Raw genomic sequence first — 27254 nt, 5'->3', positions numbered from 1 at the left:
TACAGGCGAACAGTTTGGCTTCTTAGGGACCTGTGCATTGGAGTTTCACACTTTAGAAGTAAAAAGCTTGTTTTTCCTCTCAGCAGCCAAGCTGCCTCCAGGAAAGTGTCTCAGCCGAGAGATCATCATATCTAATATTTCTGAGAAAACTGGGATAAATGTCCCCTAGTCCCAGAGTTTAGACCAATTTCTTAGATTTTAATTTTTATAAAACAAGTGAAATTCTACCTGAAAAACTACATCTCAGACAAATCAATTCCAGCCCTGAAGGATCCGGACTCCTTGCACTCTGAAAGCCCAGAGCGGGCTGGACAGACCTTCCCAGAGAGGATTGTAGGAGGCTCGGGCATTTCACTCACCACATCTTCTGAGAGAGTTAGGGAACTGCTGTGCCGGAATGCTTGTCCCAGATTACAAGGGTAAAGAAAATGAAATAATTTCATACGGCCTGGCCTGCAACACAGGCATCCGAGCCAAGCCTCGTGCAGATGTTACAGTGGCCTCTTCAAAGGTATCCCCGGACCCCAGCCACAGCTAGTCTGTGGAAACGATCATCCCACTCGGCAAAGCACCTGCATGGCCACTTTGATCTCTGGGTGGTCTGTGCAGCAGAGGGCATTGTTGTAGCTGTGTGACAGATGAGGAAATTGAACCTCACAGTCATCCGATTTCAAAGGTGCAAGGGACCTCAGAGCCCTTGCCTTTCATCCCGCTTTCTCAGGAAAGTAGACTGCCCCATGGACCCACAGGGAATAAATCTTGGTCTAGGACCAGGTCTGGGCCATCTAATGTTGCTTACTAATTTTCAATCCATTGTGACTCTGCTCAGTCCTGAAAGAAACTTAAGATGTGTGTGTTTTCTTGGGAGATTTTGTGGAAACTAGTCCTACATGCTGTTTTATGAGCACACACATGTAGACAAAGATTCATGTTTATACTTTTATATGTAGACAGATTCAAGCATAAACTGGTAGACATACAAACCATCCATAATTGTCTCTGAGGAAATGAGGGTGGGACTGGACTGGGCAGCATCTTGAAGGGGATGGCAGCATATATCGGGGAGTTAGACAGGGTCTCAATATGTAGCCCAGGCTGGCCTCAAACTCTCCCTCCTCCAGCCTCAGCCTCTGATGTGTTGAGATAACAGGCATGTGCTGCCTAGCTTGGCTGTGTTTACCTATGTATTTTTTTATAAAAAAGGTTTATTTGAGTAAAAATGACTGTAATGCCATCATTTGTTCATGAGGTGATGGACAATGATTTTGTTAAACTCTTGCTACTTTTATATTCTGAAATTCACAGCAAAAAAGCATATTAAATAAATCCCTTTCTTTAATGATTTTAAGTCATAAGCCAGGCATGGTGGCACAAGCCTTTAATCCCAGCACTCTGGAGGCAGAGACAGGCGGATCTCAGTGAGTTTGAGGCCAGCCTGGTCTACATAGTAAGTTCTAGGATAGCCAGGACTACATTGAGAGACCTTATTTCAAATAATAATAATAATAATAATTTCTTTATTTATTAATTTTTTTAAAGATAGGGTCTCACTATGTAGCTCTTGCTGACCTGGAATTTACTATTATAGACCAGGCTGACTTCAAACTCATAGAGATTCACCTGCCTTTGCCTTCTGAGTGCCAGGATTAAAGGAATGTGTCACCATTCCTGGTTCATAATTCTATAAAATAAACTATATTTTAAAGAAAGGAAATTGAGTAGCTGTGGATGCAGCTTAGTGGCAGACACACACCTCACACATGTCCACAATACTGCAAAACAAAAAGATCTTAAAAAGAAAATAATAGGGTATGAAAGAAAAAGACTAGTGTGTTTTTCTTAGTGGTGGTGATGTTGGCCTGATTCTCACATACTTTCAGGCATGTCCAATCCAGCCCTTGCCGACCACATGCAATCCCAGGATAGCTATGAATGAAACCCGGCTCATCGGGAGATGAGGGTTCCATGTCTACCACGTCACCATGCCAAAAGCTTAGAAAGGTCTGTCCTCCGTGGCACTGGGAGAGTATGCTATTTTCTGCATGTGTGGCATTATCGTTTCTCTTCTGTACATGCTGAGTCCTAATTGCTCTGGCAGGAAAGGCAGTCCCCACCCCTAACAGCCATAAAAACCACTAGGTCCGTTTTGTGAGAATTGCAAGCTGTCTGATAATAGTGGTACAGCCCACAGAGGACCAAAAGGCTGGGAATTGGATATCAAAATCATGTAGGGAAATAGGGCCAAAAATATAGTTTTAGAAATTCCCTTTAGTGACTATGTAGACAGAAAAAATATTGGTCCTATAGTTAAAGGACCTTTAGTTAATTCCGTTAGTCTGTGGATAACTTCCAGTGGCTCACTGTATCCTTTCTGGTCTTGTTCTTTTTGTTTGTTTTTTAAACAAAGTCTCACTATATACCCCCAACTATGTTCAAACTCTCAATCCTCCTGCCTCAGCCTCCTGGGTGCTGGGATGACAAGTGCTTACCACCATGCCCGACCTGGAGTCTTCTTTATGTAAACAGGAAATGGTCACATTTGACCTTACTACCCATGTGGTTCTGGAGATGGGACCACTAGTGTGTGTGTGTGTGTGTGTGTGTGTGTGTGTGTGTGTTATTAACCTACAAGTGAAAAGCGCAGAACCAAAGAGCAGGAGGCTTATTGTTGATGCTATGAATCATCTCGAGAGCTGTCACAGTGATGTGACTCACCCTATGGTAATGTGGTGGCAAAGGCCCAAACACGGGTTAGCGGCATTGACCCGGTAAGCTTGAAATTAGTCACAGAGGCCTCGCCAGTGATGATCCAGCAGAAGCATTGTTTGTGAAGAGAGTGAGCACCAGCCGTGTCTCCGAGGAGAAGACTCCCCTATTGAGTGCTGCCGGGCTGTGGGTTCCAGCCATGGCTTTGCTCTATCCAGGCCGGTGACTGGGATTGACTGGTGTATGTCACCAACGTCTCTGGCCTTCACTCTCCTCCCTCTGTTGGATGAGTGGGTTGTGACCAGGTGATGGTCTCCAAGGCTTCTCGCTCTTCAAGTCTAGGGTATTTAGCTAGGATTTGAACTTGCAGCCTGCACAGCCCCAGGATCACCATTACTGGCGTCTTTATAACCTAGTATTTAGGGGCCTCTCCGTGTGCCGCATGGTGTGATCCAGTCTCTGAGAGCGTTACAGTAGTAAATCCCCCCTATAATTAACATGCAGTTATTTCCATTGTTACGGCAGTGCAGACGATGGGTACCAATCCAATCGGGGCGCACTTAGCTTTTCCACCTTTCTTTATATGTGAAACCCTTTTAGCCTTTCTTTATATGTGAAACCCTTGCGCTCTTCTTGGCTGGTTCTCCAGCCTGGTCTACAAGAGCTAGTTCCAGGATAGGCATCAACGCTACAGAGAAACCCTGTCTCAAAAAAACCATTGGTCAACTGTGAAATTACAGTGTTGTAGAAAAATGGGGGACACTATGGCATTCTCACCTGGGGGGCATTGTTGAGTTTCTCTGTACCCATCTAAATTTTGGATATGTGTGCTCAAATGAAACTATGGAGCTGAAAAAAGATCTAGGAGATATTTAGTTTCCAGGAGACAGCAAAGGCCTGAGCCCCTCATTGCAAATAATTGGATTAGGCTCTTCTTTCAGGAACATCCATCCACCTGTGGACAGAATCCTCCTGCTTGGCTGTCACTCTGCTCACCTGGATCATAGTTCGTATCTTAGCACAAACAAAGAAGGAGCATATTCATTACACAGCCTGGAAAGTGAACTGAGCTTAACTCAGAGAGAGTCTAAATCTCTGAATTGTTCTCTCAGAAGCCATCCTGCTTATTGTGAACAAAGTTGGTTTTGTTGGTTGGGCACTGACATACTTTTGGATTCTGCTGCTGGGTGGCTGGACATCACCAGGCAAGAGCCTGGGACTGAGCTGTTATGGTGACGGCTTGGACCTTCAGACAAGCCCTTGTTGTTCAACAGCCCTGCAAATCTAGCACTGTCTGGCTTGGTTCACCCAACCACTGTCGCCACCATCTCTGCAGTTGGGCGCCACCCTACCCCTGCCCTGCCCTTCCCAGCAGCTGTCCTCCCCTTGTCTTCTGTTCTTCTTCTCTCCACATTTACGTCTCTACATTCTTAGCTTCCTTCTTGTCTGTGAGGAAGATTTATCTTTGTTGGCAGAGCTCCCATGTTGCCTGTACTGAGGGTGACAACGATAAGGATACTATTGGCAGCGATAATACAACGGCAGAAATAATAATAGCAGTGGTCACTTGCTGTGTGGTAGGAACCGTGCTAAACACTTTATGCACCCATCTACTCTCAGAGCAAGCCTGCAACTTAGCTACATCTGTCTTCCTTTTCATGATGAGGACCCCAGGCCCTAGAGAAGCTGAGTATTGTTCCAGAGACACTAACTTATAAGATGTAATGCTGGAATTCATACACAGTACGGTACCAACTGTCAAACCTGTACTTGCCTCTGAGCAAAGCCCCTCCTTCCCACTGTGATGCAATCACATAGATATGATTGACACTTCATTGGTATGACCGAATCAATGAGTTAACTCATTTTATCCCAACCTCTAGTGGCAAGGAGAGCATTCAAAGATGTGATACTTCCCATGCAGAGGACTATTTCCTGAAAGGAATTTGTTCCCATTCACCTGGGAAATGCCTTCCCCAAGAACGTTCTGCAGCATGCTACAGCAATGCGGAATCTGGCAGTTTCCACAGTACTCAGAGAACAGTTTACCTTTATGTCCCTTCAATTAGAAATGAATAATTTTTAAAAATGGGTATACTGTTTGGGAGGCTGAGGCAGAAACATCACTGCAAATCTGAAGGTAATCTAGTTCTCCACAGTCAGCACTAAGCCAACTAGTGTCAATGGCTAGACCTGCCTCTAACTACATAGACAGGGGCACGGAGGTGCAGGGAGCGAGCCTTTTCCTTTTTCACTGCTACATAGCTGCTGAGAGACAAGTTGAGACTAGGACCCATAAAGCTTGATCCCCAGCAAAAAGAAAATATTACCTTTTCAATGAAGATCTTTTCCTCTTAGAAGAATATGTTACTTAGACATGTTTGCGGCTATAACAAAAATGTTCAAGAAAACCAATTTTTATTGAAAGGGGTCCATATGCCATGGTACACATGTAATGGTCAGAGGACAATTTGTGGGAGTCTGTTTTCTCCTCCTACCACATGGGTCCCAGGGATTGAACTCAGAGAGTCAGGTTTGGAGGTCAGTGCCTTTATCTGTTGAGCCAACTCCCAAGCCTGAGAAAACGGTTTAAGGGAGGAGAGACCCACTTCAGCTCCAGCAGCCTCTGGCTGTGCTGGCTCACACTGTTCTTTCTGGGCCTGCGGTGAAGCAAAGCATGATGGTAGCGAGAGCATGCTGGGACAGCTGGTCCTTGATGGTGGCCGGGGGCAGAGTCAGGTTAGAATGAACTACGGCAGAATAAACCCTTGAAAGACATGTTTCTGGTGACCCCTTCCAACACCCCTCTTAGCTGTGAGCTGAGTCAATGGATCAGTTAATCAGTTGATGAGGTTAGCACCCTCATGTTCAACGCCCCCCCCCCCCAACAATGTCACCAGCAGGGACCAAACCAACTCCTGAGTTCCCTAGGGACACTCCCTATGTAAGCCTTAGGAAGTGATAACAAGTGCTTCACACAAAGTCAGCTCACAGTGCTACTAAAATGACATGTCATGTGTTGAAGGTGTCGCAGCAGATAGCCACAGAACTGTTTCTGCTGCTCATGGGAACATCAGTGTGGCCAGAGTTGAATCCCCAACCCTGTAAAAGAGTACCCCAGACCACGCTCCACCTTGTGGGGGCTTCTCCTCCCAAATCCCATTTCCAGTAGGTGGGTGTAGATGGAAGTTTCTGTCCTGCCTGGCCTGTAACCATTCAGTACCAACAAGACACAGAGGCTTATATTAATTATAAACTGTTTGGTCTATTAGCTCAGGCTTATTATTAACTAGCTCTTACAACTTAAATTAACCCATAATTCTTATCTATGTTTAGCCATGTGGCTTGGTACCTTTTCTCAGTGCAACATTTTCATCTTGCTTTCTTTGTGTCTGGGTAGCAACTGCCTTTCCTCTTCCCAGAATTCTCCTAGTCTGATTGCTCCACCTATACCTCCTGCCTGGCAACTGGCCAACCAGCATTTTATTAAACAAATATGGGTGACAAATCTTTACAGGGTACAAGAACATTATCCAGTAGCAGGTGGTACTGTGTCTGGGCTGTGCTTGGAGGAGCATTCTGTTTTCAGACCCCCCAGAAGTAGGTCTTTGGTTGGCAGGCACTTATACCAAAGTCATTGCCCAGGTCTCCCTTCAGTGATATGCTAGTTCTCTCCCTTAGTCCTTGTTTCCATTCATTCCTCAGGAGACACTGGTGGGAGCCAGAGAGCCAAGGGTCAGTGTAGGCCTTGGAGAAGAGCCGAAGTGAGTTAAATGCATATCATTTAAGCAGGTGGTCTTTAAGCATTGTTGCTAAGGTAGGATAGGGCCTCACTGTGTAGCGTAAAGCTGGCTCTAAATTCCTGTGATTCACTTGCCTTAGTCAGTCGAGTTCTGGGATTATAGGGGCATGCTGCCATGTCCAGTTTGCGACATGAATGGGTTTTGGTTTCTCTCTCTCTCTTCCTCCCCACCTCTCTCTGTATGTGTTTGCACATAGAGACCAGAAGAGGGCATGGAATCCCCTGGTGCTAGAGTTATGGGTAGTTTGGAGCTGTCTGGCTTGAGTGCTGGGAACTGAAACGCGGTCCTTTGCAAAAGAGGCAGCCACTCTGAAGTGTTGAGCCGTTTCTCCAGACACAGCACTGTTTCTATTTAATAAGCTAAGGAACTGCTCTGGGAGAGTCCAGAGTAGAGCCAGCACAGTGGGCTTAAGGGCTCCCTGGAATCTTTCCTGGCTGCCTTCGCCCCATTTCATAGTTGCTGCCCTCAGGGCTGTCTTTGTTCTCCGTCAGCCTTTCCTTAAGTGATGGCTTGTTTAACAGCGTGTGCCACTGCACCTGCATGCAACCCATTTCTACTGCATCTTGCTTGGACAATCAGCTGGGGCAACAGTCATACTCACTTTCCACACGGCAGCATGAGAAACCTCTACAGGCAGGTTCTCCTCCATATCACTTAACCTTCCATATCATGAGGTTGGCTAGTTTGCCTTTATGTAATATGTTAGTTTGAAACTCTTCAGGGAAATGCTGCTTTAATTAACGTTTTTTCTAAGCAGACTACTAAATTTTAAATCTAATTATATACTGTGAATTTGTTGTAACAGTTAGTGGCTCAGAGATAAAACCTTGGGCTGGGGCCGTGGAGCCCTCCCAAGCCTCTTGATAGACTAGGGCCCGTACAGTCAGCTGCTGCTTCTGTGACCAGACTCAGGGAGGGCATATGATGGGCACTGTCACTCTGGGTGAGGTGCACGTGAACCCCTATGCTGTGTACTGCCCGGATTCTGCATCTGCTGGTGATGGCCACACATGGTGTAGACAAGAAAATGTGTATCAGATCCTGCGCCACCTATTCGTTCTCTGGACAGGACATCCTTGGTCATTGCCTCTGGAGAATGGGAGCAGGGGTGCAGGAGAGGACCAGCTTCCAGGTGTGGTGGCACATACCTTTAACCCCAGCATTTGGGGCGTGGGGCAGAGGCAGGCAGATTTCTGTGAGTTCAAGGGTAGTCTGGTCTACACCGTGAGCTCTAGGACAGCCTGCACTAAGAAAGGAAGGACGTGCCAGCATTAGGGAATGCCTTGCATGTATTGCATGTGGAAGGTACTCCGTGCCCCTCTGAGCGATGGGGTGACTCCGTGCATCAGGCTGGGTAATTGCAATCAGTCATTCAAGGGAGAGGAGGATAGATAGCCCTGGGCCTTGGTTAGGCTTTTCCACGCTAAGGTGATTCTCCTAGGCACTGGAAGCCGGATGATCCTGGTTCTCACTGAGGTTTCACCAGCGGCCACCTGTGTGACATGGGACAAGTTAACTTTTGTGTGTGGTGATAAGGGATTGAGAGTGGCGAGTGCTAGCATCCTGCAGTCCCAAGCTTTCTCTGTTTGCTGCTGTCCTCGCGAATAAAGTGAGCTGGCTTTTAAGAGTCCGCTGTGTTGGGGTGCACCATGTAGCTGGGCTGGTAAAAGAAGGGGGGCTCTCCAAGATGAAATTTTAAGGCCTATGTCGAAGCAGGAAGGTCCAGCCTCTCTAATGGGCTGAACCCCGAAAGTCATTACAAAGACATACTTATTGTTACCCAAACTATTTCCTCATACCAAGGTCCCTAATCTAATGCACAGGTCTTACTGAAGGACAGTATCACAGGCCCTCGTGGCTTTGGTCCTTTATTATGTATTGTTTGAAATACACAATAATGCAAGAGCCTCAGGTGTGCCTGGAATGTCTTGTGACCAAAGTCATGGGACGGCGGCGGCCCTGTTCCTTCAGTAAAACAATTCTACAAATCGTGGAAAACAATCACTGTTTTGCCCAAGGATTCTTCAAGGTCAAAAACAAAACAGCTGTTCATTCTAACATCTATCCCAGGTACACTGACTCTGCTAAATCCCTACTGGGAAGTTCTTTGGTGGGCTTAGCTTCCCGACCTCTTGGATCGTCCCCTCATGTCCTCTGTGCTACCCAGGCTCCTAGCAGGATCTGTTCATCCCCACAACACCCAGGCAGTGCCCAGGCCCACACCAGCTTCTCTAAGCAGAGTCCCCCTTAGTGCCTGGGTGTTTTGGGGGAAACCGTATTCATTTCCTGTTGCCGCGGCAATAAAGCACCACACGTCTGATAGTGCAAGGCACTATAACTTTATTACATTTCTGGAAGTCAGATTCTAAGATCAGCCTCAGTAGATTTAAAGTCAAAGTGTCCGCAGGGCTGCCATCTGCCTAGGCTCTTCAGGAACCTCCCTATCACCTCTTTTTTGGAATTTTTCAAGGCTGCCTATCCTGTTTGGCCCACAGTCTCGTCCTCCACTTCCCAAACACCACTGCATCATTTTCTCTTTTTCTGGTCCCTGTTTTCATCTTCTCTCCCTGACTCCCACCCTCATCACTTTTATGATTATACCGAGCAGGCCTTGGTAACATCCAGGCAATCTTCTCTCAGCTCAAGGTCCTTAATTTAATCACCATGTAAAGTCCTTGTTACCATGGAAGGTGACTCTCAAGGGCTCTGCAGATTAGACCGTGAATGTCTTTGCGGGGCCATGATTCAATTATCTATCCAATTTCTCTTAAAAATAAGAAAATATTTAGTTATTTTTATGTGTCTGGGTGTTTTGCCTGCATGTATGTCTGTGTACCATGTGTGCGGAACCCCCTGGAGCTGGAGTTACTGAGAGTTATGAGATGCCATGTGGTTTCTGGGCATTGAACCTTGGTCCTCTGAAAGAGCAGCCAGGGAGGGGTCCTAACTGCTGAGCCGTTCTCCAGCCTCTGTTTGGTTTCAAAATCTAGACTTGGAGAGGAGTGTGTTGAAATGCCTGTGCTGTGGCGGGGTGGTGAGTGACTGTACACAGCCGTTCAACGGCAAACTCCATTTAGTAGCTGTGCACTAGACTCTGCCTTTTGAACTGTTCGAGGTACCTTATCTACATAAAGTACGTTCTGCCCACATCTCCCAACTGCCAGGTTCCATAAGCCACAGCCATTATCTTCTTCCTTATTTTGTTCCTGGCAGTTACCACATACACCCAAGAGTGAGGACGTCTTTTGGGAAAAAGCAAGAAGCTCCAAGACTCACTGCCCCTCCCCCCCACCCCCCGAGACTGGTTCTTTACCCAAATGAGAAAGGAACAGCGCCGTCTTCATCTGGCTCTGAAATGTGTTTGCATTAGGGTTTGAGTGTGGGTGTGCCTCGTGTTCTGGGGACGCTCTTCAAACAGAGCAGTAAAACCTTGAAATAGACACTCCAAGAACACTGTAAGCATATAAATGTCATCCACCCTCCTCTCTCTCCCTCCCTCTCTCCCTCCCTTTCTTCCTTTTATTTTTTTTGAGACAGAAGACTCAAACCCAGTCTATCCTCAAACTCAAGTACTCAGTACTAGCCTTGAGTTACCTGACCCATCTCTCTACCTTTGAAGTGCTGGGCTTACAGGTGTGTACTGCCACCTAGCCTGGCTAGGTTATTAACCCTTCAGGCAAAGGGTTTTAGGGCTTTTGCCCCACTTCAATAACAATTCATCTTTTTCTGATCTAAGATTTTGGTTTAAAAGGGCTATTCTGTGTGGATGATTTGTGTGAAATCACTTCTGTGTAAGGTTAAATAAAACTGGGGACAGTGAGAATTTGCAAGATAAAGCGGAAGCTGGAAACATCTGGTTCTTGGTCTGCTTGTGTGCCTGATCTGAACAGTGCAGTTCTGATCTGCTTGCGTGCCTGATCCGAACGGTGTGGTTCTGCAGCCATTCCCGTATCTGACTTACACACCTGCTGCGTGGTGGCTTTCCTTACTGGGAGATGGTTCTTCCTCGCATAGCCTTTCAACACCCAAGAGGAGAACTTCTACCAAGAACTTGCTCCAGCCCAGAATTCAAGTTTTAAAAACACAGCTGCCTTCCCTGGGGAAAACATAGCCAACTTTGTGCTCCTCTGGTCATAGCAACCACGTTGGCACCTCATTAGCGCCTTGTTTGCGAGGACAGTCTGTGTGGTGGACAAGCCTGGGGGAAGATTTGCAAGGACAGTCTGTGTGGTGGACAAGCCTGGGGGAAGAGCTGGCCCTGTGCTGGCAGGTTTGGGGAAGCTGAATCAGCCTTCTAAGTCTCAGTGGTACACAAGTCGTAATCATGCATCTGACGGGACCATCCCTCCTTTCGGTTCATCTTGACTGCACCAACAGTTGTTGGCCCCTCTCATTCTGTTCTTGCTGGGATTGTCGTGCTACCCAAGGGCCCTGCAAAGCTTGGCTGCCACCTGCAAATCCCCAGAGGGAAAAGGCCCAGAATACCATTAGCATCGTTCCTCCTCTTTCCCCATATCTCAAATCGCAGCCAAGTCTCAGAGTCCAGCATGATTCCTCACACAACAGGGAAAGAGGACCAAAGCCTTTTTTAAAAAATCTGGCATGAGCCGGGCGATGGTGGCGCACGCCTTTAATCCCAGCACTCGGGAGGCAGAGGCAGGCGGATCTCTGTGAGTTCGAGACCAGCCTGGTCTACAGAGCTAGTTCCAGGACAGGCTCCAAAGCCACAGAGAAACCCTGTCTCGAAAAACCAAAAAAAAAAAAAAAAAAATCTGGCATGGCAGTGTGTTTTGTTCTTGTACTTAAGTGCGGGTGTGGCTAGTGCTGTGGGATCTCACTTCAAACACGCAAGAGCCCAGGAGGATGCACACGGGGCCCAGAGGGTTCCACTTTAATTGTGGAGTTGGGGTTGGGTCCCACAGGTTGAACCCACTTTCCTCAATCACAGTGAGGGTTCAGAACTCTACCTTCTTGCTTTACAAAACTGAAATGAAAATGACCTATCCAGTGTGACCCCTGAGAATGCACCAAGCCCTCAGAGGTCATGAGCATCACCGAGTGAGCTCACATAGTCTCGCTGTCTCTCTACCTCCTCCCAGAGAAACCTAAGCATTCCTCAAAGGAGCACTGGAGAGGGAGGTGTGGCCTGCCACACCCTTGTTTGTCTGCCTTTTTCTCCTCTCCCTAACCCTCCCCCAGCCTCTTCGCTGTCTCCGTCTTTCCCTCCCTGTTTTATTATATTGAGCTTTTACTGCCCAGTGCTCGTGACAGCGGAGACGGAAGGACACAGCTGCGTGTCCCTTTCCAGCTTCATCTTCCTAAGCAGTTTGATTATGCAGGCTGCCTGGTCCATCAGTCTGGACTCCAGATTTCACAACCCCATTCAGATACCCCAGAATTCCATTCCACCGGATCCAGAACACATTTCCTGGTTATGTTCATTTCCCACAAGGAGAACTTGAGACCCAGAAAATATGGTTTACCCGAAAGCCTCAACTGTGGACGCCACATATACCTGCTTCTCTGGGAAAGTCTGTCCTATGTGTAGGCAAGGCCATTCCCGGTTTGCCCAGAAACGCAATAGCCAACTGACACGGGGCACAAGAAAGACACGGGGCAGGGCCGGCTCCTCCCGCCTCTCATAAGGTTCTGTGAAAACTGACCAGCACTTTCTACTTCAAATGTAGATCTTTTCCATTTATAATATTTTTGGTCGTTGCATATACTACTTCTGTGTAAAAAGCCATCTTAATATTTTTGGATCTGAACTGAGGACCAGGATGAAAATGTGTGTCATAAATATATATGTAGTTCATTCTGTGTATAGTTTTCAAGCCAAGAAACATATGGGTTTTCTCATATGATTTAAGTGATAATTCTTTTTGAACCGGTGATTTTTGCCAAATTCAAGATGATGCTTATCAAATGGCTGTGATGAACTCATCATTATGGGAGAAGAAAGCAAGAGCCAAGTGCGGAATTAGCATGTTGGGAGTTAGCGCGTTGGAGTTAGCATGTCGGGAGTTAGCACGTCGGGAGTTAGTGTGTCGGAGTTAGCGTGTCAGAGTTAGCATGTTGGGAATTAGTGTGTCAGAGTTAGCATGTCGGGAATTAGCATGTAGGAGTTAGCATGTCAGGAGTTAGCACGTTGGGAGTTAGCACGTTGGGAGTTAGCACGTCAGGAGTTAGCGCGTTGGGAGCTAGGGTGTCGGGAGTTAGCATGTCAGGAGTTAGCATGTCGGGAGTTAGCATGTCGGGAGTTAGCATGTCGGGAGTTAGCACGCTGGGCTGGAACAGAGCAAGTCTCTATAGATACTTTATGTATTATTATTATGGGGCAGGCATGTGCATATATCATGATGTGCCTGTGGAACTCGAGAGGACAGCTTGTGAGAGCCAGTTCTCTCCTCCCACCGTGGGACCTGGGGATCGAGTCAGATGTCAGGCATGACAGCAGAAGCAGCACTCGCTGAGGCAATCCCTCTGGGCCTGGAAAAACTTTCTGAATGTCTTAAATGTTTCAATAATAATGTATACATTCAAAATGAAATGAAAATGGTTACTTATGTTTTTGTTATATAGATATAGCATAATTTACTCTGCTCAAACTCTGTCTCCCTATTATTGGATGTTTCTAATTTTCAACCATTAAATAATGTCATAGGGACATTTTCAATTATCAAGTTTTGCCTTGGGATGCATTTTTCATAATTGAATTATTGAATCAGAGACTATGACAGTAATGACCATGTATTCCAAATCACCTTTATCAAAGATATATACATTATCTTTGTCTGTGTTTTGTTTTTTTGAGACAGGATCTCACTATGTAGCCCCGACTGGCCTGGAACTTGCTATGTAGATCAGCTAACCTCAAATTTGAGACATCGCTCTCTCCTGTTCTCCTACAGCTCTGGGCTACCTTACCCGGCTGACACTTTTTTCTACCTTATCTCTCAATGGTGGCATCTGTTTGTAATTTTGGAGGTTTTGCTAGTCAAGCATTTGTGTGTAATGGTTGCTTCCAATCACCAGGGAGACTGACCATTCTGCCATAGCCTTTTGTATTGAAGATTTGGGCATTTCCTAACATGTCAGTACTTGTTTGTAGGATCTATGAAGTGGGGTCTTCTTTGCATGGGGGAAGGGACCACTCACTGAAACCTAGCAATGCATGTGGACCTCTTGTCTCCTTACAGTGCTGCCAAGCTCCTGGACAAGGGCCCCTTCTCAGTCAGTAACCAGAACCCTCTGCTCCCTTCGCCAGCCAGCCTCCAGCTGGCCCAGCTGCAGGCCCAGCTCACCCTCCACCGGCTGAAGCTGGCACAGACAGCTGTCACCAACAACACAGCGGCCGCCACGGTCCTGAATCAAGTTCTCTCCAAAGTGGCCATGTCGCAGCCTCTCTTCAACCAGCTGAGGCATCCGTCTGTGCTCAGCACCCCGCACGGACCTACTGGGGTTTCCCAGCATGCTGCTTCCATACCTAGTACCCGATTTCCATCCAGTACAGTTGCCTTCTCACCCCCTAGTCAGGCACGAGGCCCGGGACCTTCCGTGAACCTCCCCAGTCAGCCCCCCAATGCTGTGGTGGTGCACCCCTTCAGTGGGGTGATGCCTCAGACCACTGCCCAGCCGGCAGTCATCCTGGGCATTGGAAAGGCTGGGACAACCCCAGCTACGGCGGGGTTCTATGAGTACGGCAAAGCCAATCCTAGCCAGGCTTACGGTTCTGAAACGGAGGGCCAGACTGGCTTCTTGCCAGCCTCGGCCTCGGCCACAGCATCAGGTAGTGTGGCCTATGAAGGGCACTACAGCCACGCAGGGCAGGACGGCCAAGCTGCCTTCTCTAAAGACTTCTATGGACCCAATGCCCACGGGTCACACGCAGCATGCGGGTTTCCGGCTGAACAGGCTGGGGGCGTGAAAGGGGAGGTTGGTGGGCTGTTGCAAGGTGCGAACAGTCAATGGGAGAGCCCCCCTGGATTCTCTGGCCCAAACAAGTCTGATATTGCAGCAGGACCCAACATGTGGCCTCCGCCTGCCAGCCAGCCCTATGAGCTCTATGATCCCGAGGAGCCTACCTCAGACAGGACCCCTCCTGCCTTTGGAGTTCGGCTTAACAACAGCAAGCAGGGGTTCAGCTGTTCCCGGCGGAGGGCCAAGGAGGAGCAGACGGTGCTGTCCCTGAGGCCTCTGCAGGCTCAGGAGCTGAATGACTTCCACGGCGTGGCTCCGCTTCACCTGCCCCACATCTGCAGCATCTGTGACAAGAAGGTGTTTGACTTGAAGGTGAGGCACCCAAGGAAGGCTGGGCCCCAAGGTTTGACTCTGGGGCACCTGACTTGGTCAGGTCCCCAGGGTCCTTTATTAAAGCCATAGGTTGTAGACCCCAAAGGAATTTCAGAATTAAATCAGGGTCCTTTCAATGCTTTAAGGCAGGTAGGAGATTTCTTCCCCTACGTAGATGAAAAGCAGAGATCTCCTGCTCCCTTTGAAGGCTTTTCCTCTCTGTCCATTCTAGAAGCTATAGACCCTTCAACATAGACGCTGTACTGAGTTTGAAAGAGGGTCAAGGGTAAAAGATCAGTTCTCAGGTTGGAAGCAGATAAACCATTAAGGAAGACTGCCAACTGTATCGTGTGGAGGGGGAGATTTCCGAGGCTGCCCCCCCCCACCCAGTGGTGAAATGCTTTGCACTGCTGTGAACAAGAGCCCACACAGTAGAATGTTTACTCCAAGGTGGACTGATAATGCAACAAAATATTTCAAAATAATAAAATGTATGTAACAGCTGACATACATTAAACTCTTTCCATGTGCTGGTGGTAACCATGTGAGGTAGACACCGGGGTTTGGTTTTTGTTCTTGCCTTACTGTGTTGAGACTGGGTCTCACTGGGCTCTGGCTGATCCTGGGCTCATTCTATAGCTGAGGCTAGCCTCTGCCTTCCTGAAGACTGGGGTTATAAGCATAGGCCTCCATGCCCCAAGAAGGTAGATGCTACCATTATGCTCTTTTCACAGATCAGAAATTTTAGGCCCAGACATAGATGATGGGACCCAGACTAGAGAGTGATGGAGTAGGGATTTCATTGTGGCTGTGGCCTCCCTGGGTCAGTGTTGCACCAGCCCGCTCCCAGCCTGTCCCAGAGCGTAATACAGTTCCTATTCTGTGGGAATCACCACTGCTCAGGCCGTGTCACCCAGATATGTCTCTGGGACTTGAGGGAGATGCACTTCCCCATGTCCAGTGTGGACGCAGTGATGGCAGTGACCCCAGGAGGCGCTGGAGGTCGTGATCTCACAGGGCCTCTCCTGAGGCTTTAGAAGTCACTATACCATAGATCAGAGAGAAACGGGTGGCGTTTCTCTGCGGAGAGGAAAAGCATGAGGTCAGGAGTCTACGGAGAGGAGACGAGGGAATCTGACTTCAAGTCTGGGTGGTCATCCAAGATGGATACAGGGAATGCAGATGAGGGTTGACCAAAGGGACTGAGAGTTGTATTGCAGCAACTGGGGTGGGAGGCAGAGGAGAGAAAGGAAGATGAGGTGTCTTTGTTCCAGCCTCTGGGTACCCAGCAATCCCTGCATGCCTGATAGTAATAATCCTTGTCCTCTGCCCCCACCCCCACCCCTGCTTCTCTGGTCTTCTCATCTAGGACTGGGAACTGCACGTGAAAGGGAGGCTGCACGCCCAGAAATGTCTGCTCTTCTCTGAAAGGTGAGTGCACTCCAGACGGTTCCGTGCCTGGGCTCACCGAGTGTTCACTAAACCGAACACAGGGAAACTTCAGAGAACCCAGCAGGGGAAGAAAGCCCCATCCTCCGGGAACATCCACTTAATGCAAGCACAGGAGCTCCGACTGCTGGTGTGACAGCCAAGCAGAAGGCAATGCTGGAGGGATGGGAAGCGGGTGCCTGTCACTGCCTCTTGGGCACGTTGTATTGCAAATGGAACAACTTGGGGAGACCTCTCGGAGGCTGCCTCCTGGGGGTGGCTATGGTATGGGGGAAGCTCACTCCTACCCGACAGAACAGGATTTGGAGGTTTGAAGGCTTGCCACTCTTGTGGACCTGGGGAATAAATATCAAGTCTGACCAGCACAGAAAGACAGGAGAAAGAGGCAGGCAGGGCCAAGTCCCAGGTCCTGGTCCCTGGGCTGGTGTAAAGACGTGGATTTTTTGTTTGATTTTGTTTTTGTTTTCCTGTGAGTGTGATTGGAGCTGGTAGGGGCTTGAAGGAGGGAGCGATGCACACAGGACCCTCAGAACAAAATGCTGGCTGCCATGCTGAGCATAGATCCCAGGGTGAAGGCCTACCGTAGAGGTCAGTGAGGAAGAGGTTCAAGAACAGACAACAGCCGGGCGGTGGTGGCGCATGCCTTTAATCCCAGCACTCGGGAGGCAGAGGCAGGCGGATCTCTGTGAGTTCGAGGCCAGCCTGGTCTACAAGAGCTAGTTCCAGGACAGGAACCAAAAGCTACGGAGAAACCCTGTCTTGAAAAATCAAAAAAAAAAAAAAAAAAAAAAAAAAAAAAAGAACAGACAACAGGCAAGGTCTCCCATTGTTCACAATCGCTAAAAAGTGAAAGCAGCTGGGGGCCCATTGAACAGGAACCGACCAACCAGTGTGGCCTCTCCACACAATGCAGTGCCACTGAAGTCTCTAAAAGGGAGGAAATTCTGACACACATAATTTTGATTTGTAAATTCCACTCCTTTGAGGTATTTTGGAAGCTGAACAGTCTGGGGTTGGTGGGTGTTTCCCAGGCACAGTTTCAGTTTTATAAGGTGAAGGGTTCTGTGACTGTATTTAGCGCCCTTAAACATGGGCAAAACAGTACGGTACGTTTCGTGTTTTGGTACCTTACTACGGTTAAAAGAATTTTTACGAAGGCCCCCCTTTTCTTTGTTGTGGTAAAGCTCATCACAGTCTTACAACCAAGCAGCAGTTAGCACATTCACAATGGTGCTGGTCTCGCTAACATCCACCTATCCCTCCCTACCAAAGCCCCTGGGGACCAATCTGTTCTGCTTATGGGTTTGCTTCTCAAGGACATTTCATGTAAATGCACCCCTATAGCCTGACTCTTTAAACTTACCATATCTTAGGAGGCTCATCTACATCATATCACAAAACAATATTTGCTTTCTTACATACCAAACACCACATTTCTGTGTTCTCCATGGTGATGAAGGCTGTGAGCAGCCACACATGAATTTTTATTTATTTTATATTTTTATTTTATTTACACCTGAGTATTTTTTCTTTATAAGGCCTCCCATGGGGAGTCAACAAAGTCTGGCATATCAAGTTGAGGTAGGACCAAGCCCCTCCCCCCACATCTAAGCCAATCAAGGTATCTCTCCACAGGGAATGGGCTCCAAAAAGCCAGTTCATGTACTGGGGATAAATCCTAGTCCCACTGCCAGTGGCCCCACAGACTGCCCAAGCCACAGAACTGTCACCCACATTCAGAGGGCCTAGTTTGGTCCCATGTAGGTTCCCTAGTTCTCAGTCCAGAGTCAGTGAGCTTCCACTAGCTCAGGTCAGCTGTCTCTGAGGGTTCCCCATCATGGTCTTGACCCCTTTGTTCATATGATCCCTCCTCCCTCTCTCTTCAACTGGACTCCAGGAGCTTAGCTTGGCCCCGTGCTTAGCTGTGGATCTGTACATCTGTTTCCATCAGTTAGTGGGTGAAGGTTCTATGATGATAATTATAGACTACAGGGCAAGGCAAGTTCAGACCCCCTCTCCACTGCTGCTGAGAGTCTTAGCTGGGGTCATCCTTATGGATTCCTGGGAATTTCCTTGGTGTCAGTTTTCTTGCCAGCCCCATAATGGCTCCCTCTATCAAGATCTCTCTTTCTTTGCTTTCCCCCTCTGTTCCTCCCTCAATTTGACCATCCTATTCCCTCATGTTGTCCCTCCAGTCCCTTTCATCCCCCCACCCCTCTCCACCCTCCCTTTACTCAGGAGATCTTATCTTTTTCCCCTTCCCAGGGGCATCCATGTATGACTCTCTTAGGGCCCTCCTTCCAGGCTATACCTGAGTATTTATTGTATCTTTTTTTCAATTTTGGGATATTTTATACATCAGAGCAGAATTTGGGGTCATATACTCATTTTTGTTTAACTTCTTGAAGAAACTGATTGTCTGTCTTTCCTCTAGTGCTGGCCTCCGGTGTATTCTTGCATCAGCAGAGGGGACACTGTGCTCCTCCCCAAACAGCACAGCTGCTTATAACCCCACTGGAAATGAGGGTAAGTGGAAGGGGCCTTCAGATGGAAGCTTGCAGCAGAGTTAACAGTCCTCAGGTTTATATTCCACCATTGAGATCCAGGACTTCCGAATATGAGTTTCCTGTGTGTGCACAGACAGGACTTCCTGGATATGAGCTTCCTGTTCATGTGTAGATACTCCAACCCCAAGCATTGACAATATTCTCTGGAATATTTCAGGCCCTCCGCTGGGCCAGCTACAGCAGGCCCAGAGGTGTAATCTTGCCAAACACTAATAAGCATAGCAAGAGAAAAATTTCAGTTTTCTCTTACCACCTGCGAAGTGTGTGTGAGTGTGTGTGTGTGTGTGTGTGTGTGTGTGTGTGTGAGGCAGGGCCTCTCATTGGTGCCTCTGCCTCCCCCACACTGGAATTACAGGCAAGTTCTACCTAGCATGTCTGCAGTTTTATGTGGGGTCTAGTGATGGAACTCAGGTCCTCAGGCCGGCAAGGCAGACACCGACCATTCATGCCATCTCCCCAGTGATGAATTCCGAAGGTTAAGTTTGTGACTTTCTTTTTAACCTGGTGTCATTTATCATTCAGATTATGCCTCAAATCTTGGAACACCGTACGCAGCCATTCCAAGGGCCTTTGCTCAGTCAAACCCCACCTTTCCTTCGGCTTCCTCGGGGACAAATGTGAGTACAAAAGCATTTCCTCTTTACCTCATCATCCCCATAGTGTTCACATCAACTGCCATGTCTAGCCCAAGAGATTCGAGTTGGGATGCAGCTGGGTCTTTGTGTCCCTAGACAGAGGCCAGGAGGGGTTTCAGCCACCCTGCTGGTATTGAAACACAGAAAACATTCTTTTGCTGCTGCTTGTTTATGGAGACAGGTCTTACTGGGTAGCCCTGTCTGGTCTGGTGCTCACCCTAAAGTCCAAGCTGGCTGCAAACACATGGCCCTCCTGCCTGAGCATCCCAAATGCTGGAATTGCAGCCATGAGCCACAGGATCGAGCTTTCTTGCCATATCTTCCAAAAATCAAAGATACTTACTAGCTAGCATTTCATAATTTTTTAGGGGGAAAGTCACATGCTTTTATGTTTTAAAAATTCTCAATTAAAAAATGTATTGCTGGGCATGGTGGCGCGCACCTTTAGTCCTAGCATTTGGTAGCCTGAAGTAGGCCTGTCTCTATGAGTTCAAGGTCAACCTCATCTACACGGTGAGCTCCAAGCCAGCCAAGGTTACATAGTGAGACCCTGTCTTAGCATACCCCTGGATTATTTATGTGTGTGTCTGTGTCAGTGCAAGGCCCACAGAGGCCAGAAGAAGGCATCAGGTCTAGGCCTGGAGTGGCAGGCAGTTGTGAGCCGCCTGATGCCAGTGCTTGGAATCAAACTCAGGTCCTCTGGAAGAACCTGAAGTGCTCTTAACCACTGAGCCACCTCTCTAGCCTTAAAATCATTTTTAATATTTTATTGTTGTGGATCCCTTTGGCTGAGAGTGTGATTCTAAAATTTGAGCCTGAGATTGGAAGTGACAAGTGGCTCCAGGTTCCTGGCTCCAAAGGGGACTTCATTAGTGCTCTCTTGTGCTGGTTTGTGTATTTGTGTGTGTATGTGTGTGTGTGTAAGTGTGTGTGTGTGTGTGTGTGGTATATGAGGGTGTGTGGTATGTGTGAGTATGTGAGTGTGTATGGTGTGTACATGTATATATATATGTGTTTGTGTGTGTGTGTGTGTGTGTGGTATATGGGTGTGTGTGACTGTGTGTGTGTGTGTGTGTGTGTGTGTGTGTGAGCATATGTGGTGTAGCCTGTGAGACTCAGAGTCAGTCCCCAGTCTCCACTTCCCGTTTTGATTGTGGAGTTCTGGGATGTAGATGCAGCCTGCCACATCCAGCTTTTGGTGTGGGTTCCCAGGATCAAACTTGGGTTGTCATCATAGCATTTTTCTAGCTGGGACGTCTTCCCAACACGACAATGACCTTGGTTGTTTGACCTTAGTTTTGTTCGCAGTCTCTGTGACGGGCACTTTAGTCCTCCAAACCCTAAGGCGTGTCTTCCTTTGGCCCCAGTTTAGCCCCCTCTTTCTCTCTTTGGCTTCTGATGTTTATCTGTTATTGACTTTCTGCATGCTATCAAAACCTGCTGATAAACAAAGGCACATGGCCAAGATCTCCCACAAAGCTCTCCCACAGGGCGTCTGGTGAGTGTTTGAGCCACTGCCTCTGCTTTTCTTTTCTTTTTTTTTTTAAGACAGGGTTTCTCTGTGGCTTTGGAGCCTGTCCTGGAACTAGCTCTGTAGACCAGGCTGGTCTCGAACTCACAAAGATCCGCCTGCCTCTGCCTCCTGAGTGCTGGGATTAAAGGCGTGCGCCACCATCGCTGTGCTGAGAGCAGCTGTGGCCTCCTCCTCTCTTCTCACAGCTCTGTTGGGAAGGTCTCCTTGTGCTGTCCCCTCCACATGTTGGCACATCTGTATAAAGCATCAGAGAAGCAAGCTGTGTGGTGCAGCTTCTGGGTCAGGAGTGAGTGACAGGCATGGCCAAACACGAAGAACGGGTTTCTATTTATCCACAGTGTTGAGTAGAAGTTCTTTAGGGGAGAGTTCTTGTCTGCAAGTTCATGCTTGAGTCAGAATGGATTTGGTGGTTTCTGTCATTCATTTTCACCTCTGAGCCATGTATGGATCCAGGTAGCCTTGGGTCAGTCCCAGGAGAGAACATACAGGGCTTTAATTAGGTCTGTCCCTTGCCTTAAAATCAAGTCACAGCTTATGTGATCTGATCCTCTGATCCTTGCTGCTCACTGTCCCCAAGGAGTATGGGCCATCAAAGTACCTTTGTGCCATATGTGAACAAGAGGATGACCATGACCATGACCAAGCTGGGGGAGGTAAACTGAGGTCAGAGCTTGCACACTCACTCCCTCTTGGGGCTTGGGCACAAGATAAAGAACTGGTATCATTTATCACTTAGAAGAGGCTGCGAGAGCTATGGGCAGGGCAGTTCTGAGTTTGTCCCAGTTTTTGTTCTCACTCTCCCGTGCTGACCTATGAGCCTATGTATGGCCTTGGAGTCAAGAGACCTAGATTCAGGTCTCAGTTCTGGAGCTGACAGCCGTGGGGCCACAGGTAGGCCATTTTACTTCTCTGTAACTTCATTTGTTAAACAGGGACAGCAACTCTCCAAATGATGACTTTGAAGGGTAGGGAAAATTGCTAGGTTTTCGCATGGCTTGCAACTTATTCGTCTTATGCCTTCCATCTTGGCACATCACACGCAGCCTTCTAGTTCAGTGCCAGAGGCTGAGAGCGAGGCTTGGGATGGACCCCAGAGTGCCCATCACGTACGTGGATGATGTATGTATGCAGCAGAGCTTGGTACGTGGTCCTGTAAAGAGCCAGCAATGGCTGTTACTGGGCAATGAGTGCTTCTTTCCACAGGAGCTACCTAGAATGGTTTGAAAACCGCTTCGTGCTAGCTGTGACTCTGCCCACTCCCGTGTCAATGTTCGCCTTGCACGGGGCCACCAAATTGTCACATCTGCTTCTCTTTAGATGATTTGAGGTTCCCGTGGAGCCCTTTAGATTGTGACCATGCCAGGCAAACATAAACCATGCGACAATGTGCATTGATAGTGGTTCTGGCCTTCTGTGCTAATCCAAAAAGATCTCTGAGGACTACTCCTCCTAACTGGCTGGCGGTGGGGAGATTTTAAAACATCATGCTCTCTACCCAGGCAGCTAGGAGGAGATGGAGACGCCGGATGCCATAAACTACAGCTCACATTTCTGTTGCGCTTAATGTGTTCTTAGCCTTCTGCTCAGTGTTAGTTCATTTCGTCCTCCAGACAGTTCTATAGGTGGGTACTATTACTACTTCATTGGACAGCTGAGGAACTGGGGCCAAGAGAGACTTGGTACCTTTCCTGAGGTTACGTTGTTGGAAGACGGAGGTGGTTTAAGGTTCAAGGATCCTTGGATCTGGGAGACCCACTCCTCACCACAGAGCAACACACACCTGCTTCCAGGTTCTTAGGGGGTTCCTTTTTGCAGTGATTCTTCTTGGTGAATTTCTCTTCCTTCTTCCTACACCTCACCCCACAAGCTCTCGAGGAGGAGGAGAAGCTGAAGCAAATTTAGGGGTTCAGGGACTTTCCCAGCCTTGGGCAGCCATGAAACAGCGAAAGACTCCAGTAACATGAGGCATTCGGGTTCTCCTGCTCTGCATCAGCAACTCCCAGGATGAGCGCGGGGCTGGAGAGCTTCCTGTAGCTCCCAACTGGAGGGGAGGAGCCTCGTTTGCGGGGCTTTATCACTATAAGTTTTTATTATGTCTTGCTGGTCGCATTACCCTCCCCAGGGATATCTGGGGGATCGAGGACTCCCGCCAGTGCCTACATTCCCAGTACACAATCATTCACTGGAGTCCTGTCAAATGCTGGTGGCCTGTTAACTCATTCTGCCAAGTGGAATCAAAGGAAGGCATATCTCTCTTTTGGGAAATCTGAATTGCAAAAACACAGACAGCAGAAAACAAGCTGAGGAGCTGAGCTGCCACTGGAAACTCTTCAGCAGCTCTGTGAAGACTCAGGGCAGCCCTGCGGGGAGCAGTCATCAACTGCTGGCCACTACTTACAGACACCTCCAAAGACAACGAAACTCACTGAGGGTGGCGAGACTCTGCCAGGCACCAGCATGAGCTCAGAAGCTTCTTTTGTGTAGCATATGTTTTTCTTTACAAAATATATGCTTATTGGGAAAATTCAAAGTGACAGCCCATCTCAGTGATGGCTACGATGTGTTCGTCTCTGCAATCATGTCTTCTGCTTATACTAGGGCCCTTTCTGTATGAGTCCATTTACATAGTCTTTCCAGGAACATATTCTGTTGAGCTAAACCAAACATAACCAAGACTCCGTCACAGTGGGACCACTATTGCTTGAGGGACAACAAAAACCCATTGCTACTCTGAAAGCTCAGTTTCTATGTGGGAAACAAAGCAGCACAGGACCGATGGACTGGGGGTGCGGAACATATCCGAACTGCCACAAAAACCCAAAACTCCCTCAGAAACCTGCTGCTGCTGCAAACTGGCCGCAGCTGGGCTGAATCTAAGCTCACCTATCTCTGTGCAAGGCAGATTCTTTCCTCTTTATATTTATTTTAATAGAGACAGGACCTTGGAGTGACAGATGCCTACCTTGTTAGTGGCGTGCAATTTGTCGAGCGTCCCCAGCCCCTCTCCCTCTATTCAGGGTCCCCAGACACAGGTGTCACCTTTCACTTAGGCTGAGCTACTCGTCAGAGCCATGGCTTCTCCTTGGCTGTCTGAGTTGTCATAAACAGAGTGGTCAGGTTTCCAGAGGGCCATCCAGACTCCTCAGGCTGTAAATAGGTCTCTTGTACCCGCTAAAGGCATATTTGTCTGCATGCCGCCGTAGTATCATGTGAGTATGCACAGGCCCCTCCACTTTAGTGGTGGTGTCACAGATGGCCCTCTGGGGTTCGGGTGGCACACATCATTTTAATTTTGCTTTCTCACCAATATCCTGTGTTCCAGGCAGTCACAAATAAGGAAACCGAGGCTCAGGAGAGCAGGATGTTTGTAGAAGGCTCCAGGCTCCAGGCATAGGTTGTCCCTCAGATTGCTGGCCGTTTCTAGAACACTTATCTGTTCTGCCAAGCCTTCTGAGTTTGCGGCTCAGAGCACGGCTTTTCCAATGTCTTTGTGCATGAGGATTAGCGTGGCCCACACTAACTGTCCCCTTCCTGTTTCTGTTCTAGCTCTGTCATTGCTTCTGTCCCTTTAGACCAAACCACCAGCTGCATTTTCAAAGACTGATACCAAGGAAATAGGGGACTTGGGTGGGTTTTATTTTCTGGGTTTTAACATTTTCTTTTAATAAATATTTATTGTTTTTCCTTTTGTGACAAAAGTAATACACCATGATGTAGAAATAATTTTACCACTAACATATTCATGACTAGAAAATCTTACTTTGCAGAGAAAGCAGGAGGTATGCTTCATTTAATAAATTTAACAAGTTTAATAAGTAAAGGTACTTAAAAATCAGATCACAGGACACAGTTTATTTTACCATATTTTTTATGTAAAAAACTAAATTTAGTTTTTGAATTTTCTATATGTATGGGTGTTTTTGCTGCATGCATGACTGTGCACTGCATACATGCCTAGTGCTCATGAAACTATCAGGGTGTTAGATCCCATGGAACTGGAGTAGCAGAAAGTTGTGAGCTGCCATGCAGATGCTGGGAATCAAACTGGGTTCTCTGCAAGTGACCAGTGCTCTTAACCACCGAGCAATTTCTCCAGCCTTGTCTTATCTTCCTTTTGAGACAGGGTTTGACTTTGTAGCCCTGGCTGTCCTGGAACTCACTATATAGATCATGCTGGCCTTGAACTCACAGAGATCCGCCTGCCTCTGTCTTCTGAGTGCTGGGATTAAAGGTGTAAGCCATCATGCCCTGCTAGGGCTGCCTTTTTATGTATTTTGTGACTCTGAAGTTTATGGGGATAAAGTTACTCAGAATGGGAACAACCTAATAGCCACAGACAAATCCTTGACCCCAATAAAAAGTGATTTTATTCCACGGCAAACCTAGCATGCTTGCTAAACTGCTTGAGAGCATCCATGGGAGCAGCATCCGTGTCTACTCCAAGTTAATTGAAGATACACAGCTGTGGAAACCACACCCATCTCTACCTGCATGTCCTGTTCAGAGCCACCATCGTGAGGTCCTTTGTCTTTCTTTATGTGCTTCTAGCACACAACCAGCAGAGGCCCCGAGACTCTGCCATATGAAATGAGGTCACCCAGAGATATCCAGCTGGAGCCCAGAAATAGTTTGCTGAAGGTGGAATCTACAATCTGTAGCTGCAGGAAATACTGCTCGAAACCTCTCTGATCCACAGGTCTCCTGCCCTGAGCCATATCCTTATTATAATTCTGAGGTATTTGAACATGTTGAACCTCTTTGAACTCACACACAGGGTCTGTTTCTACCTGCACCGAAAGGCACTGTGAGGCCTCAGAACCTTCAGCCACACGAAGGTTTGCTCTTTTCGCATTTCCACCCAGCTGTAAAAGATTTGTGGGTAAACTGAGAAGTCTGGGATCCAGCTGTAGAACCATTAGAGGCAGCATTGGGCAGAAGAGTAGCCCAGCGTGTTAGAATACACAGCCTGAGCTACTGATCCTACCGGGGGCCAACCGAGGTCAGTGCCTCTCCTAGCTGGTGAAGGATGGTTGTCCTTTCAGCTTGGTAATTAGGGCTTTGGTTACAGCCCTGACACCTTAGCTCTTTTGGAGGTCTGACCTTGGACTGGAAAATCTCAAGTGCACTGTCACGTGTGTGTCTCCTGGATCCCAGCAGCAGAGCCAGGTGGTGGGTGTGAACTGAGCCCATCAGCACCTCACAGCCAAAAGGCAGGCTGGTGAGAGCCAAGCATTTCCTTAAAATCCATCTGTTTCTATCCCAGAGCTCCTCTTGAAAAAATATATATACTTTTAAATATATTTCCAAGTGACGCATAAGGCATAAGGGGCTCCCGTAGGACTCTTGCCAGTGTTCACGTCTCCCTTCTCCCCTGCGGTTAACTTCACCTTCCTTTCTTGTGTTTCACCATCTGTCTGTCTGTCTGTATGTATGTAAGTCAGGCATTTTCTTCCCTGAATCATCATTTTAGAGTAGCTTGCAAACACTGTTCATCTTAATTTCCTGAGAATTTCGCTATTCTCTTACTTCATTCCAGCAATACTCTGTCCCACACCGAGGTCATCATAGCCCCACCCCCTCCATAGCAGGAGGGGGGAAGGAGACCAGAATTTGTTCAGGAGCCTGTTGGAGGCTAGACACTATAGCAGAGCACTTGACTAACGGTGCGGCATTTCCTCTTCTCAAGCAGCCTTTGGAATCGATTTTGTTCTCCTGGATTTACAGACAGGCAAACCTGGGGCTAGAAAAATTCAGTAACTGGTTCATAGTTGACTACAGGGGTGCAGGGTTAACCATCAATCCTGGTCCCACCATTCTGCCCCTGGTGTCAGGAAAGCATGCACTAGCCATAGGAATGTCCCCTAGAGAGACCTCAGCTACACGCGTCAACTCAGGCTTCTCTGGCACCATGGCAGCAATCACTCCCAGAGCAGGGTAGCTGATAAACATGGCGCTGACCCCGGGAGTGTATCGGCAATGCCAATAAGCTAAAATCACCAGCACCACGCCGAAAAGTGAATCGCCCTGTGGACACGCGTGGCTGAACAGCAGGCCATACCCGGGTGGAAAGAGCCGGGTTTCCTGTTTGTTCTGTCATGGGAAAGTCCTGCACTTTAGGGCTTTGTTTGGCAAAGCTTCCAGGAGGACTGGAATTTTCAAGCTTAGAGACACAAGGCAGAGTTATTTCACATTTCATTTGGAAAGGACTTTAGACACATAGCCACCTCCCTTGTTCCAGGTATTGGGAAAGTAGTGACTAAGGAAAATG

The 27254-nt window shown here is 47.8% G+C and overlaps 1 protein-coding gene across 2 annotated transcripts in view; it reads left to right on the top strand.

Annotated features, from left to right (window-relative positions):
* The window catches only part of Rbm20 (RNA binding motif protein 20), a 183777-nt gene that overhangs the window by 113651 nt on the left and 42872 nt on the right, over positions 1 to 27254 (top strand). For both annotated transcript variants that reach the window (XM_041662056.1, XM_041662057.1), the window contains exons 2-5: positions 13709 to 14801; positions 16171 to 16232; positions 18685 to 18776; positions 19340 to 19434. In XM_041662056.1, coding sequence (XP_041517990.1) covers positions 13709 to 14801; positions 16171 to 16232; positions 18685 to 18776; positions 19340 to 19434 — 1342 coding nt within the window. The remainder of the gene's footprint in view (positions 1 to 13708; positions 14802 to 16170; positions 16233 to 18684; positions 18777 to 19339; positions 19435 to 27254) is intronic.

This window comes from Microtus oregoni, unplaced genomic scaffold (genome assembly GCF_018167655.1).
Source record: "Microtus oregoni isolate MIOR12 unplaced genomic scaffold, Mior012 000012F_ref0000307, whole genome shotgun sequence".
Lineage (NCBI taxonomy): Eukaryota > Metazoa > Chordata > Mammalia > Rodentia > Cricetidae > Microtus > Microtus oregoni.
The sequence above is the reverse complement of the archived record's forward strand: the minus strand, read 5'-3'. Positions and strand labels throughout refer to the sequence as shown.